Genomic DNA, 13,229 nt, shown 5'->3' on the forward strand with positions numbered 1-13,229 from the left:
ATAAAGTTAGAATCAAGAAGTAAATCATTTGAATGTGGTTTTATTTTTCAAAAGGTATCACATCACAAAAAAAAATGGGTGAAATTTTAAAATCTAATCATATGTTAGTATAGAACAGGTACTCATCCTCTAAACCGAGAAATCGGTATGTCTTTCGCTAAATCTTCTTGCCTTAACGGACCAATGGGAGATCTGTTCAGTAACCAAAAGTGACGTTTACTCGCGCCAGAAGCCCGAAAATAACTATCAGTTCCGTGGAGACGATCCATGAACCCGATAAGCCCAAAGTTATTGAAATACCTTACCAAAATGGCAGTGTGAATGATCAATTTAAATTGATTGATTAAATCTAAGTACTTACTTCAGGTGATGAAAATCATGAGCTTCTGGAGAGGGTAAGAGAGGTAAATGATATCCGGAATGGATAATCACCCCGAAAGGAGACGCAAATGTCAACCAAACAAACTGAGTGGCTACGTGTGATCCCAATAACGCCGGTCCCAAAACTGTCGGAAGAGCATTGGCGAAAAAATGCTCGAGTGGGTGACAATAGACAGCCGATATTGAAATAGGTGCTATGAACTCGTGATGTTGTTTGTGGAAATATTTATAAAAGAGCGAAGTATGCAACAACCTACGATAAAAGCATAAAATATTAATTATTATTATTATCCCTAATATGAATTTATTGCCTTCCCGCTTGAATCTATTTTTCACTAATAATATTCATAAATGTACACCTATGAGAGTAGTAAAACATAATCTCCTCAATGATTATGAAACCAATGATATCCAGGATTGTCTTTCCGAGTGTTGGGGCTATTGGAGAATCATTATAACCAATTTGTTTCTTAAGTAGGTAACACAAATAGATAGCGGGAATGGTAACGAATGTCTGATTGAATAGAACGTTCGCCGTCACTTGAACAATACGCCAAAGAGGAATCTACGGAAAACTGAATCAAATGCTTGATACTCAAACAGACCATATGAAAAACACTTACGGGATAGTTAGTGGGATTCGCCTCTTGTATTTTATATTTTAAAATGAATGCAGGCTTGTTTGTGATATCAACAAAAGTGAAAAATAGCCCAAAACTCCAGTACATAATCATTATTAATATCCAAGAACCTATAAAAAGACCTCATGGATGAACTAAATATCACGCAATTCTAATTGGAGTCGATTAACCCAAAGTTATGAATTTTTATGATATTAAAATTTGTCATATGTAAAGGGGACTTATATCCTCCAGTGTTAATTAATATCAAGATACTACATTGGCAAACGTAAACCGTTCAGTTTCAATCAGTACTTGATTATCTTGCCACACAGAGAGCTTGACAACACTGCTGAGAGAGATAGGGGGGAGGAATTTTCTGTAAGTTCTTTAGTGAAAACTAATCCAAAGCTACAGAAGGAACTTATAACCTCGAGTTAATCGACTTTAAATTGATATTGTTTACGACATACCAAATACGTGTAGAATAAACTGGTCATGGTTGGCTAAAGAAGATACGCGTTCCCATAACGCTTGTAAGGGAGGTTGCAATGAATGGTATCCGGCCATAAACAAGCTACAACAACATGTTCAATAGTTATTCTTTAACAGACAGACACAATTCGAGTTAAAATAAAATTGTAAATCCATTGTTTTACATAATCGAAACTTAACTTTCATAATTAATTTACGTTAAAAATAACATTCATTCAATAAATAGATATGAAAAAAAGAAATCCCCTTAAACTGATTGTGAATGTTTCGCTATTATTAAATTATTTTGAAAAATAAAATTTCTGTTTTCCATTTCATTAATAATTTTGAACTCATCTTTTCTCTGTAATTTACTGTTAAGTAAATGCGGAAGTGTGAACAATTAATTTAAACTTAACTAAAGGGTTCTCAGTAAGAAAACAGCCGCTCTTGTTCTACTTGTGCCTCAAAAACATTTTATTAAAAAAGTAAATCAAAATAGTGAACTTAAGGACTCTTTCACAACAACGTTTTGAATTTCTATGAGAGCTCTCGCTACAAGTTGCACTTATTTTGATCTACACAACTTTACAGTTCGCATTATCTTAAAATTTCTTGTGAAGTGTTTCGTTATGAGAGAATTTCGAAGTGGAAAAATAAATATAAAACCAGATTTAATATGTATATGGAGTGAGAGAGAAAGGGCGCTAATTAAGGATAGAGAACAGATATATTTTATACAGAGAAATATTAACAGAAAAAAAATTATAATATTGAAGGGAAGTTTTGCATCAATGGAGAAATGTAAAAGATGAACGGTAGATTTAACCCAAATGAGAGAAATATTAAAAGTTAATAGCCATAATTAAATTTTACATAGAGAAAAATAAAAGACAACCAAACTCTGCTTAGGGAAAAATAAAAGTTTAAGCCAAAATTTGTTAAAGAAAAATAAGCCTAAAGGATAAAGATTTAACAATGTTAGAAAAATAGGCCTAAAGAATGATTTTACAATGTTACAAAAATAGACCTAAAGAATGATTTTACAATGTTAGAAAAATAGTCCTAAAGGATAAAGATATGTTAGAGAAAAATAGGTCTAAAGGACAACGATATGTTAGAGAAAAATAGGTCTAAAGGACAACGATATGTTAGAGAAAAATAGGTCTAAAGGATAAAGATGTGTTAGAGAAAAATAGATCTAAAGGATAACGATATGTTAGAGAAAAATAGGTCTAAAGGATAAAGATATGTTAGAGAAAAATAGATCTAAAGAATAACGATATTTTAGAGAAAAATAGGTCTAAAGGATAAAGATATGTTAGAGAAAAATAGATCTAAAGAATAACGATATGTTAGAGAAAAATAGATCTAAAGGATAACGATATGTTAGAGAAAAATAGGTCTAAAGGTTGAAGATATGTTAGAGAAAAATAGGTCTAAAGGATGAAGATATGTTAGAGAAAAATAGGTCTAAAGGATGAAGATATGTTAGAGAAAAATAGGTCTAAAGGATGAAGATATGTTAGAGAAAAATAGGTTTAAAGGATGAAGATATCTTAGAGAAAAATAGGTCTAAAAGATAAAGATGTTAGAGAAAAGTAGGTTTAAAGGATAAAGATTTTATAATATTAGAGATAAAGGTTAAAGATTTTACAATACTAGAGATAAATAAAGGTTGAAGATTTTACAAGGTTAGGGAAAAAACCTTAGTTTACTTGCGTTAAGAAGTATGGAAAAGAAAGCCAGATTTTCCATGAGCGACATTTACTCAACTTTCCATATAGATAATAAAGAGGGTAATCCATATCACACATCACTAATCCAACGATACCGTTCACTCAAAATTCATCGATAACATATTCACACATAATTCGCGTAATCAAACCATTATCGAAATCAATCGATTAGCGTACCTAATTATGTCAAATCGGGGTAGAATGACAGATAAAACACCGAGTATCATCACCGCGTAATAAAAACTCCTACCGAGCCCTTTAACTTTCATTTCTGCTGTTATAAAGAATTAATAAATTGATTTATCTCTCTATCAAAAGAGTCGAATGGATTGTGAGAGGCATTCCTCAAGAGATAGTTTCTTATATATACTTCCAAAAACAGAAACGCATTAATCGGAAGCTATCAAGCGTAAAAAAATCTTCTCGGGGAACTAATAACGGTGCCATTTGCTTGGAAAATTAAAAAGGGTGCTTTAAACAATTTTTAACTTCCAGTTTTAATCAATCTCAACCTCAAATTTGAATGATAGTTATTTCAATAAAGATATTCATTAAGAACTTTTAAGTTTAGACTGCGTTCTTTGTGTTAATCTACTCGAAAAAAATATATAAAATATCAGTGCGATTGTATGAAAAGCGAAAAAGCTGGAATTCCTGGAGAAAACAAAACGTTAAAGAGTCAATTCGAGAGAATAGGGCATGAGAGAAAATGAAATCTATAAATAATCATTAACATAAAAAGGTGAAATTTCCCGCTGTCAATCTAGCCTCGCTTTGACGGATTACAATTCCTAAGAACTCTTTGAAAAGATGAATTTGTTTGTTCTCCGGGCTGGGGTTGAGTTCTATGAAAAGGTCAATCCGTTATATACCCAGCAGAACTTAAAGGGATAATGTCAATAAGGAAGAGAAAACTTGGGTTCCAAAATGGAACGTTTAAAAGAAAATATATGTATTTGATCAGTGGGTTATATTTCAAATGCGTCAAAGGGAAGTTAAACGACGTGATTAAATCCACATCGTGCACCAAATTTCGCTTTTATTAGACTATTATAGTCTGTTGAAAAGAAAACTTACAACTGATTTATGTCTATTAGAAATATCCTTTCCTTCCACAGTTCAGTTTTAAAGTTTATTATTCGAAATTCTTGCTGCCTTCAAAGCAAGTCAACAAACGAACTATTCAGCGACCAAAAATGTTATCATGAAAAAAAAATACAAATAATATTTTTCAAAATTTTACTGAAAATATGAAGAACGCTCGATTGAAGTTGGGTCTTAGAAAAGGGAATTCGGTAAATAAAAAACTCAAAATTAAAAATAAAAACAAATTTATTCATAAATCCCAATATATTCCAATTCCGCCAGAAATTTCGAACTAAATTTTCAAAAATATTACTAGCAAAAATATGTAATATTAAATACAATTATTCAAACATACTGCTAGCAAAAACATGTAATATTACATAGAATTATTCAAACATACGGCTAGCAAAAATATGTAATATTACATACAATTATTCAAACATACGGCTAGCAAAAATATGTAATATTACATACAATTATTCAAACATACTGCTAGCAAAAATATGTAATATTACATACAATTAATCGAAGACACTGCTAGCAAAAATATATAATATTTCATAGAAATATACTTGTTGCTGCTGATCAAAATAACAACCCTTCGCTAGACCCCAGATCATTTTTACTGAAAATCTGCAGTCTTTAACTATCCCTTTAAAGTCAACTCATTGGTGAATTCGTGTCAACGGACTTGCTGATTGATGGATTTTTTTTAATTGTTGAAAAGCTTGTCTTTACTTCCAGCAGCGTGGTTCCTAATTTCTTAAAGACGAAGACTATACTTAACACCTATCGGATAAGAAGTTTAGCTAATAGCGTGTCATGAAGATTAGAACTTGTATAAGTATGGATAGTTGAAGACCCCGGTAGTTGGTAAGAGTACTTCATCATCATCAAGGATCCCGTAGAGAAAGGGAACATCTCATTCCCAATGGTTAAATTAAGGAACATCCGCTGATTATTCTAACTATTCATTTTCGTAATCAATTGGAATTCGAGTCTCGAATAAAACGGGTTATATTTAACAATAGTTACGGAAAGAAATTGTGCCTATTAGAAACCTGGCCTTATTGATTTAAACAATAAAAAATTATGCTAAAGAAAAGAGGGAGGAATCAGATATTTTTAGTCAGTAGCTAAGACGTTATTGTAAAAATGTTAACATCCGGGGTTACCTCATTGTAAAGGGTGATAGAAGTCTTTATAATTCAAATGGAATTTAACACCTTTATATAGGAAGTATTCTACGACCACCAATAAAAGGTTGTGTTGCCTACTTTTAACTTGTGGTTTTGGTTATTTTTACTGTTCGCTATCTTCGTAGATGTCGGAGAATTGATAAAAATCTTTAGTGAATACTTATTATATAAAAGCAGTGCGAGTACACAATAGCCACCCTTCTTGGAGGAAGTACGAAACTAGTTATATCGTTAATGGTAGAAATAGTCAACATGATTTCGTCGTTGCCCATGTAAAGGAGTAAGTGACTTGTTGGTGGACATACAACGTAAAATACTGTATTAGTATCTCTACTCCAATAACTTCTGGACTGAGGATTACGGTCAAGTTAGATTTTTCAATCCGTTTCCTACTTCCCCCTTCATGAACCTCTGATAAAAGTAACATTCAGCTTTGCTAGCATTGAATATCAGTCTGTCATTTTATAGATACCAGGATAACATAGAACGACGCATGGAATCTTATTTGTGACGCTTTTATCTTATTCTAATATTGACTTTTCCGTGGATGAAGCGTCGTGAGTTTAATAAAGTAAGCCTCAGTAACCGGACACTTTTCTCAGTACCATCAGTGTAATTGTACATTTCCGTATTCGTAATCCTTGCGTAATCCGTAACGCAAAATAAAAAGAAATTGGTCCATATCTTTGAATTTTTTTAAGGTTACATAAAAAAACACAACGAAAAAGAAACGCTTGAAAATTACTATATTTGGTGACAATCGGAGCAGTTTCAATTCCAGTTCCCCAGTAATACTAATAATCAATAGAGCTAATAATAAATTTAAGGGAAGAGTATTTCAAATTGTCAACCCTATTTTGTCGTTTCTGAAATATTCGCTTTCGCGGATTAAACTGATTCTAGGTCAAGTCTAAAGATAGTTTTCACTGTTGGGAATACGAAAATTCCTCCCCCCTCTCTCTATCTCAGTGCAGTGTTGTCAGGCCCTCTGTCAATCAAGTACTGATTCAAAGTGAACTGCTTGCCTTTCTCTCCGCAATCTCTCGACTCACCAACGGACTAATGGTAGCCTAAGACTGAGGGAACGGCAAAAATCGCTTTACACGCTTACCAATTGACCAAAAAAAGAAAACCACCGCGGGGGTTTCTACAAAATCAACGTTAATTCAGTTAAGCTTCCATTTCTTGAATTGTTAAGATAGTTACATTTATGTTCGGTTTTTAGCGATGGAATCTTTGATCTCTTTAAGAAAGACTTCGTAGTACCAACTAGTACAACATAAAAGTACCTTTTGGTAAAACGTCGTCTTAAGATAGAAAAGAGTTTGCCCACGAGGCGGTGTCTTTTGATTTTAGCCCTAAAATCTTATAAAGACGGAGCTTTTCTGGCCATTCTATTGTTATTTAGTCAATATAAATAAACCAGTTCTACAGTAATATTATATTTATCGCGATAATTCTAAAGAAAACTTTTCAATCAACATCAGTCAAAGTTTTCTCTCGGTCGTTATTAAAATTAAATATTACTTTCTATAACTCGTGTCTGTTAAATCAAACTTCAATTTAGCCTAAGATCTTCCGAGAACTAAAAGTAACGAAGCTTAAATCTGCGTTAGAATATTGAAGTAACCCAAAACTCATTCTTTTAAAATCTTTATCATATATGTTGTACTACACATTTGAAACGTAAAGTTGTCGTTGTCATTTTCGAAATTGCGCTTTTTCAAGTGAATAGAAAACAATGGTAGGTTTAAAAACGCGATCACGAATCTACAGCTGCCCGAGAATAATTCTATTATTTCCAAAATTATGTAAAAATAACTATAACCGTATATATACTAAAAATTGGATTTTGATTTTCATTTTTCACTATATTTTGACAATTGTCAAAATGATGTATAAAATTAAAAAAAAATACACTTAAAAATAGCAAATAATAGTTATAGCATCCGTCTTTCACGGCTCACAATAGAGCCTATGGAGTATAAGTAAATATATAAACCACTTAAAAATTCCGCTCTCTCCAATTTCTTAAGAACCAGAAAAAAATCCAAACTGAATTCAATATTTTGTTGAAGTATAACACCTGAGAAATTCGGGTGCGACGGTATTAAATACAACGCATTTTTTTTTGTTAATATCTATTTAATAGTTAGTAATCGTGTTTGGCAAGCTAAACGGAAAACGACATCGTTACTAACAGACAGACAGACAGAAAAAGCTGGGTCTTTCTTAATATGATATTGTCACCCTCGAAAATCTCAGACGTTATAAACAGTAAAGCAAATATTTTCATCGATTGCGTGACATCCTTATGACAAATATTTCAGGTACCAATATCGACTATTATAGATTCTATTTGTAATATATTGATAATATACCATTTAAAGCTATATAAATAAATATTTTAACACAAAGAAATCGCCTTGGGGTATATCCAGGTGGTCCTTTTTATTTGGATCGTGAGCCTGGACTCTTACATAAGTTACCATTTAGATATATATTTGCACGAATTCAATATTTGATGGTTAAATTTAACGGATTTTAATCGAAATTATATTTTTGCTCATGGTTAAGTACAGTAAATATTATCAATAGAGGTTGGCAAACGTTTAAAGTTAGGGTGAAAAGGAAAATCAAATGATTTTTTATCGATTCTACCATTCTACTGCAGATCTATCTGCATAGGAAATAACTCAAAGTAATTTTAAAATTTAAATTAGTTTGAGATTTGAGATATAATTTGAAAATAGCATCTCCAACAACAAAAATCTCGTGCCACGTTCCACATGGAAAGTAATTTAGAACGAGATTTGATAAAAATCGCGCGCGATGTGACAGACAATTGTGGTGCGAGATATTGAGCGTGCTACGGAAATTTTGTTAACAAGAAGACACGATTAGTCGGAGATGAAATTTTTAAATTATCCATGATATCTCAAACTAATTTGAATTTTAAAATCACTCGTGGGTATATCCTTTGAGTTTCACTATGTGCAAATTGGTCGTAAATCTACTTATATTTAAAAGGAAATGTTTACTATTTATTTATTTATTTATTTACTTATTCTTCTTTCAGATAATAAATTAAATACTGGTTCCGTTATAATTTAATCATCTTGCTTAAAATATTACCAGGGATAGATAGACTTTTTTAAGACGGAATGGGTAACAGGGTTATTCGGGTGCGCGTCCTAGTCCACGACTCCCTTACCCGTGACGGAGGGTTATGAAAGAAGAGGCGGGTCTTATTTTCGTAATGGCGTTGTATGTATATCCGGGTCAAGTAAACGTCGTCTGCCCGTCGTCTGCCCATTCGTCTGCCAAGTTGGAATGGGCTCGGATTGTAATTTTTGAAATAACATTGTTTAAAAATGGAAGTTACACAAGACATAGGGCTTGCAACTGAAAAAAAAACGGGGAAGACCCAAGAAAATTTAAAGTGAGTTAGAATTGAGTAAAAGTCTTCATAGATATTACAGCACGAACAGGTTTTAACCAAACACTAAGCCTTGGTTAACTTCATCAAATTCGTTTACAAAATCATGAGGATAGTAGAAATGATTGGCTTAAGAAAGAATTAGCGAACACTTTTCACCTTTACAGATGTACTCCAAATCCAAAACACCGGCACCAAATTCACTAACTACCTTCTTAATTGCTATTAAAAACAATTCCCGAATAATTACCGCACCCTCGCATTTAGACGGCTCCATTTTGAACCCCTGTGAAGACGCTTATCTGTACAACCATAGCCCACTCGATCCGCGCTCTATAGCTATAGCGCGAGCAGCTTGCGTCGTGACGCGCGTGATCGAGTGGGCTATGGTACAACGCAAGAGGGGTCGTAGTCATGGCGACAGAGGTAAACAGGAATTACGTATTTTTGGCCCTCCCCGTCAGCAACGTCACCAATACGTAGTTTTTGTGAGCCAATAAGATAATTTAATTTTTTGGTTACGTGTTGAAGGAAGGGACTATATACTCGTCTATGAGTCGGACTGAAGTAAAGGCCAAACATTGTTTATTCCGTCTTAAAAAAGTCTATCTATCCCTGATATTACTTTGTACAAAAATGTATATATTTGATTTAGACGTTCTTGAGTGCGTTATTCTAAATAGTTCATGCAGCGTATATGTTATATAGAAAAAAATGTAAATACAAATAAAAATAAAAATAAAATTTTTTAAAGTTTTTAAATAGAATTTACCGAATAGTAACCCTTTTTTTCTTCGGGAAATGACGAGATTCAAAAGAAAACGGTAGGAAACAAAAAACAACCATATGTCCCCATTTCAAAAATGAAATTTAAATGCTAAGACTACCGGAACGCCATGAACTAATTCAAATTTCTTCTAACAAGAGTAGTAATATTTGTGTAAAATTCGGAATATATAGTCTCTATATGTACGTTTCTAAAACGCTTCCAGCCAAACTGATACCGTAATATTTAAATATTCGTAGACTTATTTAAATAATTCACTGCTTTCATAATTAGGGTATGTACTTGCGCGCTCTAGTAAGGTAAAAATATTTTCAAAAACAACCTCTTTCCGATTGTTATGTGCGAGGATAACGATGCGTTTTGATTTTTCGCGCCTAAAATTGCCTTTTCATCTAACTTGACGCCATCTACTTATGCTATGCGCAAAGTACCGTCTGCTCATAGCCTCATGCACGTGGAGAGCTACAAACTCATTACATTAAACTTGCTTAAGTAACCAAATTAGTAGTAAACTAATCGAATGTTTAACTAGTTTGTCATTATCATCATTTAAATTTGTCTCTGCTATTAAAATCGTAAAAAATGTCAACGAAACGAAAATCCGAGCCTACCTCTAGCCAAGTCCCAAAGAAGGCGTCCACATCCACAACCAAGGCTTGGCACCAAGGATTGTTGTCTTCCATGAACGATCCGACATTAAAAGTCAAAGAAGATGAGCAAATAGTCATTATCAAGGATAAATATCCCAAAGCCAAGCATCATTTCTTAGTCCTGCCCAAAGAAGACATTCCTAACATCAAATCCATAAAGAAATCGCACCTTCCATTGTTGAAGCACATGCACCGGGAAGGTTTAAGTATGGCGGACGAACACCAGGATGAATTTAAACTTGGGTATCACGCGGTCCCTAGTATGGCTCAGCTACATTTGCACGTCATCAGTACAGATATGGATTCTCCTTGCTTAAAACATAAGAAACATTGGAACTCATTTACGACCGACTATTTCATTCCTTCCGAAGTGTTAATTAGAGAGTTGGAAGAAACGGGTACCATCAATTGCGCAACACCAGCCAAGGCTAAAGAATTGTTGGACACTCCTCTAGCGTGTCACGTGTGCAAAGAAAGCCAAAAAAATATGCCAACTTTAAAAAATCACATTAAGGAACATTTTTGAGTGTATTATTTGATTGTTTGAGAAACTAATAAAATTGCACCATTTTTGATGATAACGTTTTCTGTAATTTGACCAATTTTCATTTTTATCAACGGGGTTGTGGAAACCCCTTATTACAAAAACAATTTTTTGAATTATTATTTTTTTCATCCAATTACAACAGTTTGTATAGAAGTTCATCATGCAAGGTTCAGTAGTATTCTATACATTTTTATACTGTTAGCAAAGAGAAACATTATTTACAAAATTATAATAATTAATACGCTTATTTTAACGATGAAACTGAATTAATTTTTTTTTTTCGTACCATATTATTAATATAACATTCGGTTTTTAAAAACCTCTTTTATATATAACTTTTATACACATTAATTTTGTTTAAACCCAAATACGTATATATATAGGGCGGTCATTCGTAACGTCATCGGGGGTGGAGCTTACGTGACGTTGCCATGGTCACGACGACATTTGTGTTTCAAACTATGAAGTACCAAGGGCTGCACTTACAATTACAGTCGGACCCATATGAGACTCACTGAATCTGACTATAATTGTCCGATAGAAACCACCCGATTCAAGAAAGCTTCGATTCAAAATGGCGGCGTTACTATGGCAACTGTTTTAGATAAACTCAATCCTCGAGAAAGCTACCAAACTGTCATAACCAATCAATCTTTCGAATAGCGATATTTCGTTTTACTGCATTGTTGTTTTTGGTTTACTAAGGTTTTAAAGGTAATTGGCATCTTTTCAAGTATTTTTTTTAGTAGTGGAAGACAAAAAACGTATTGTTTAAAACAGACTAGAATTCTTTTGATTGGTTTCTAAAAATTGTCAAAACAATTAATAAACGTACGTCTAATATCCGAATTTACATAACACAAACAGTTGAACCTTAAGTAGAGGAATTCCAGCGATCACCCATGCAATTACCCTATGGGGTTGGTTATTTGGCAGGTTGTCAAAACAGTGTTTCTAAATATAAAAGATTTTTCTTTGTGAATCCAATATCTTCTACAGTTTTCGTGTAGTACCCAGCCAAAACAAATATATACATTGTGTGTGTTAATTTACGTTTTACGTACTTCCGGTAAATCGGTTGGAACTAAGTCAAAGTTGGAAACTCTACTCCAAGGTTAACAGTATAGCGAGGTCAGGGATTTATAATCTTGGCTTTTGGTCATATGAGCAAATTGTTAAAAAAAATATATATAACATTATGGCGAAGCCTATAAAAAATTTGAAAGTCCTAATTGTCTCGTTGCCAAATTGGAGAGTTTACAATATTATTTAGTTTAAGGGGGGAAAAAAAGCTATCACCAATTATTAACGAATTAACGTTTCATCACGGGTGTTGAATATGGCACGATGTAAATGTACTAAAACTATTTTTTTCTTCTATTTTTTGCATTTTTTCGTTGCGATCCACTTTTTCATATAGAACGCGAGGTTGATTTATTTTAGTTGATGTTGTTATTATTAATTTTGAAAATAAATAAAATCATGAAAACTTTTTTCTGGAAAATATGGAAGAGGGCGTTACATTATTTAATTGTTGTTTATATTTTTAAGATATTAATTAATAATTTTAATTACTAAACGACTCCGTGGTTGATGACACGTGTTTTCAGCACCAAAATTGTTTTGTATAAAATAATTTCTTCTGCATTTGATGAAAATCACGTGTTCTTTTGATGTATATTTAACATGGAAAGGACCCGTGATACTCAACTTATTCTACTCTACGAATAGATGAATTTCAACAAAATCACGTACATCGTGAGTGTATAGTAATTAAAATAGTTAATTACTGGTTAACAGTATAAACAACAATTATTTTGTATATGTAACGCTCTCTACCACAATTCCTAAATCATGAACTTGTTTTCGTTAATAATTTTTAAGTACACGTAAAACAGAGCACGCGCATAAACACAAAAACAAAAATCCTAATTACAAAAATATTTACAGTAAAAAACAGGAGCTTAAAATAATTATAATTATAGTATAATAATATTAATACAACGTCCCAATATTTTTCAATTATTTTTTCCTTTGATTTGGTGCGATTAAAAAGTTTTCTTTTCTCACTTACTAGGTAAAAATTAATTATTTCTCATTAAACTAGGAAAGGCACCGTTTTTATAAGGTTTTCTGAATACAAAAAAACCAAAAAAAAAATCCGTGCCTTCATATTTGATTTTTAGTAATTCTAAAATCATTATGTTATTAAAGCTGCCGATATTAGGTTACATTTTTCATAAAATAAATTAGATAATTTAAAAACTATTTAGGGTTTAGTAGCATGGCAATATACAGCAGAATACA

General features: G+C 32.5%; 2 protein-coding genes and 1 long non-coding RNA gene across 5 annotated transcripts; 1 reads left to right on the top strand and 2 right to left on the bottom strand.

Moving 5' to 3' along the window:
- Nucleotides 1-23: 23 nt before the first annotated feature.
- Nucleotides 24-10,467, bottom strand: LOC149623594 (fatty acid hydroxylase domain-containing protein 2-like). 3 transcript variants are annotated; one of them, XM_089852649.1, is made up of 6 exons: nucleotides 10,337-10,467; nucleotides 1,475-1,578; nucleotides 1,005-1,132; nucleotides 741-946; nucleotides 362-634; nucleotides 24-300 (listed from the first exon to the last, which is right to left on the bottom strand). In XM_089852649.1, the coding sequence occupies exons 2-6, from the start codon at nucleotides 1,569-1,571 to the stop codon at nucleotides 123-125; spliced, it is 882 nt and encodes a 293-aa protein (XP_089708775.1). In that variant the 5' UTR covers nucleotides 1,572-1,578; nucleotides 10,337-10,467; the 3' UTR covers nucleotides 24-122. The 3 variants fall into 3 exon arrangements, with proteins under 3 accessions (XP_089708775.1, XP_089708776.1, XP_089708774.1); XM_089852650.1 differs by lacking the exon at nucleotides 10,337-10,467 and adding an exon at nucleotides 4,292-4,399; XM_089852648.1 differs by lacking the exon at nucleotides 10,337-10,467 and adding an exon at nucleotides 3,392-3,616.
- Nucleotides 8,583-9,556, bottom strand: LOC149623595 (uncharacterized). The gene is made up of 3 exons (XR_016374827.1): nucleotides 9,098-9,556; nucleotides 8,885-8,904; nucleotides 8,583-8,819 (listed from the first exon to the last, which is right to left on the bottom strand). It is a non-coding gene; the product is annotated as an uncharacterized LOC149623595 (long non-coding RNA).
- Nucleotides 10,129-10,956, top strand: Aptx (aprataxin). The gene has a single exon (XM_089852660.1). It carries the CDS (start codon nucleotides 10,308-10,310, stop codon nucleotides 10,899-10,901), a length of 594 nt encoding a protein of 197 aa, XP_089708786.1. The 5' UTR covers nucleotides 10,129-10,307; the 3' UTR covers nucleotides 10,902-10,956.
- Nucleotides 10,957-13,229: the final 2,273 nt, after the last annotated feature.

The sequence above is a fragment of the Phalangium opilio genome, unplaced genomic scaffold (genome assembly GCF_054372755.1).
Source record: "Phalangium opilio isolate 3A_F unplaced genomic scaffold, DU_Popi_V2 ptg000113l_1, whole genome shotgun sequence".
NCBI lineage: Eukaryota > Metazoa > Arthropoda > Arachnida > Opiliones > Phalangiidae > Phalangium > Phalangium opilio.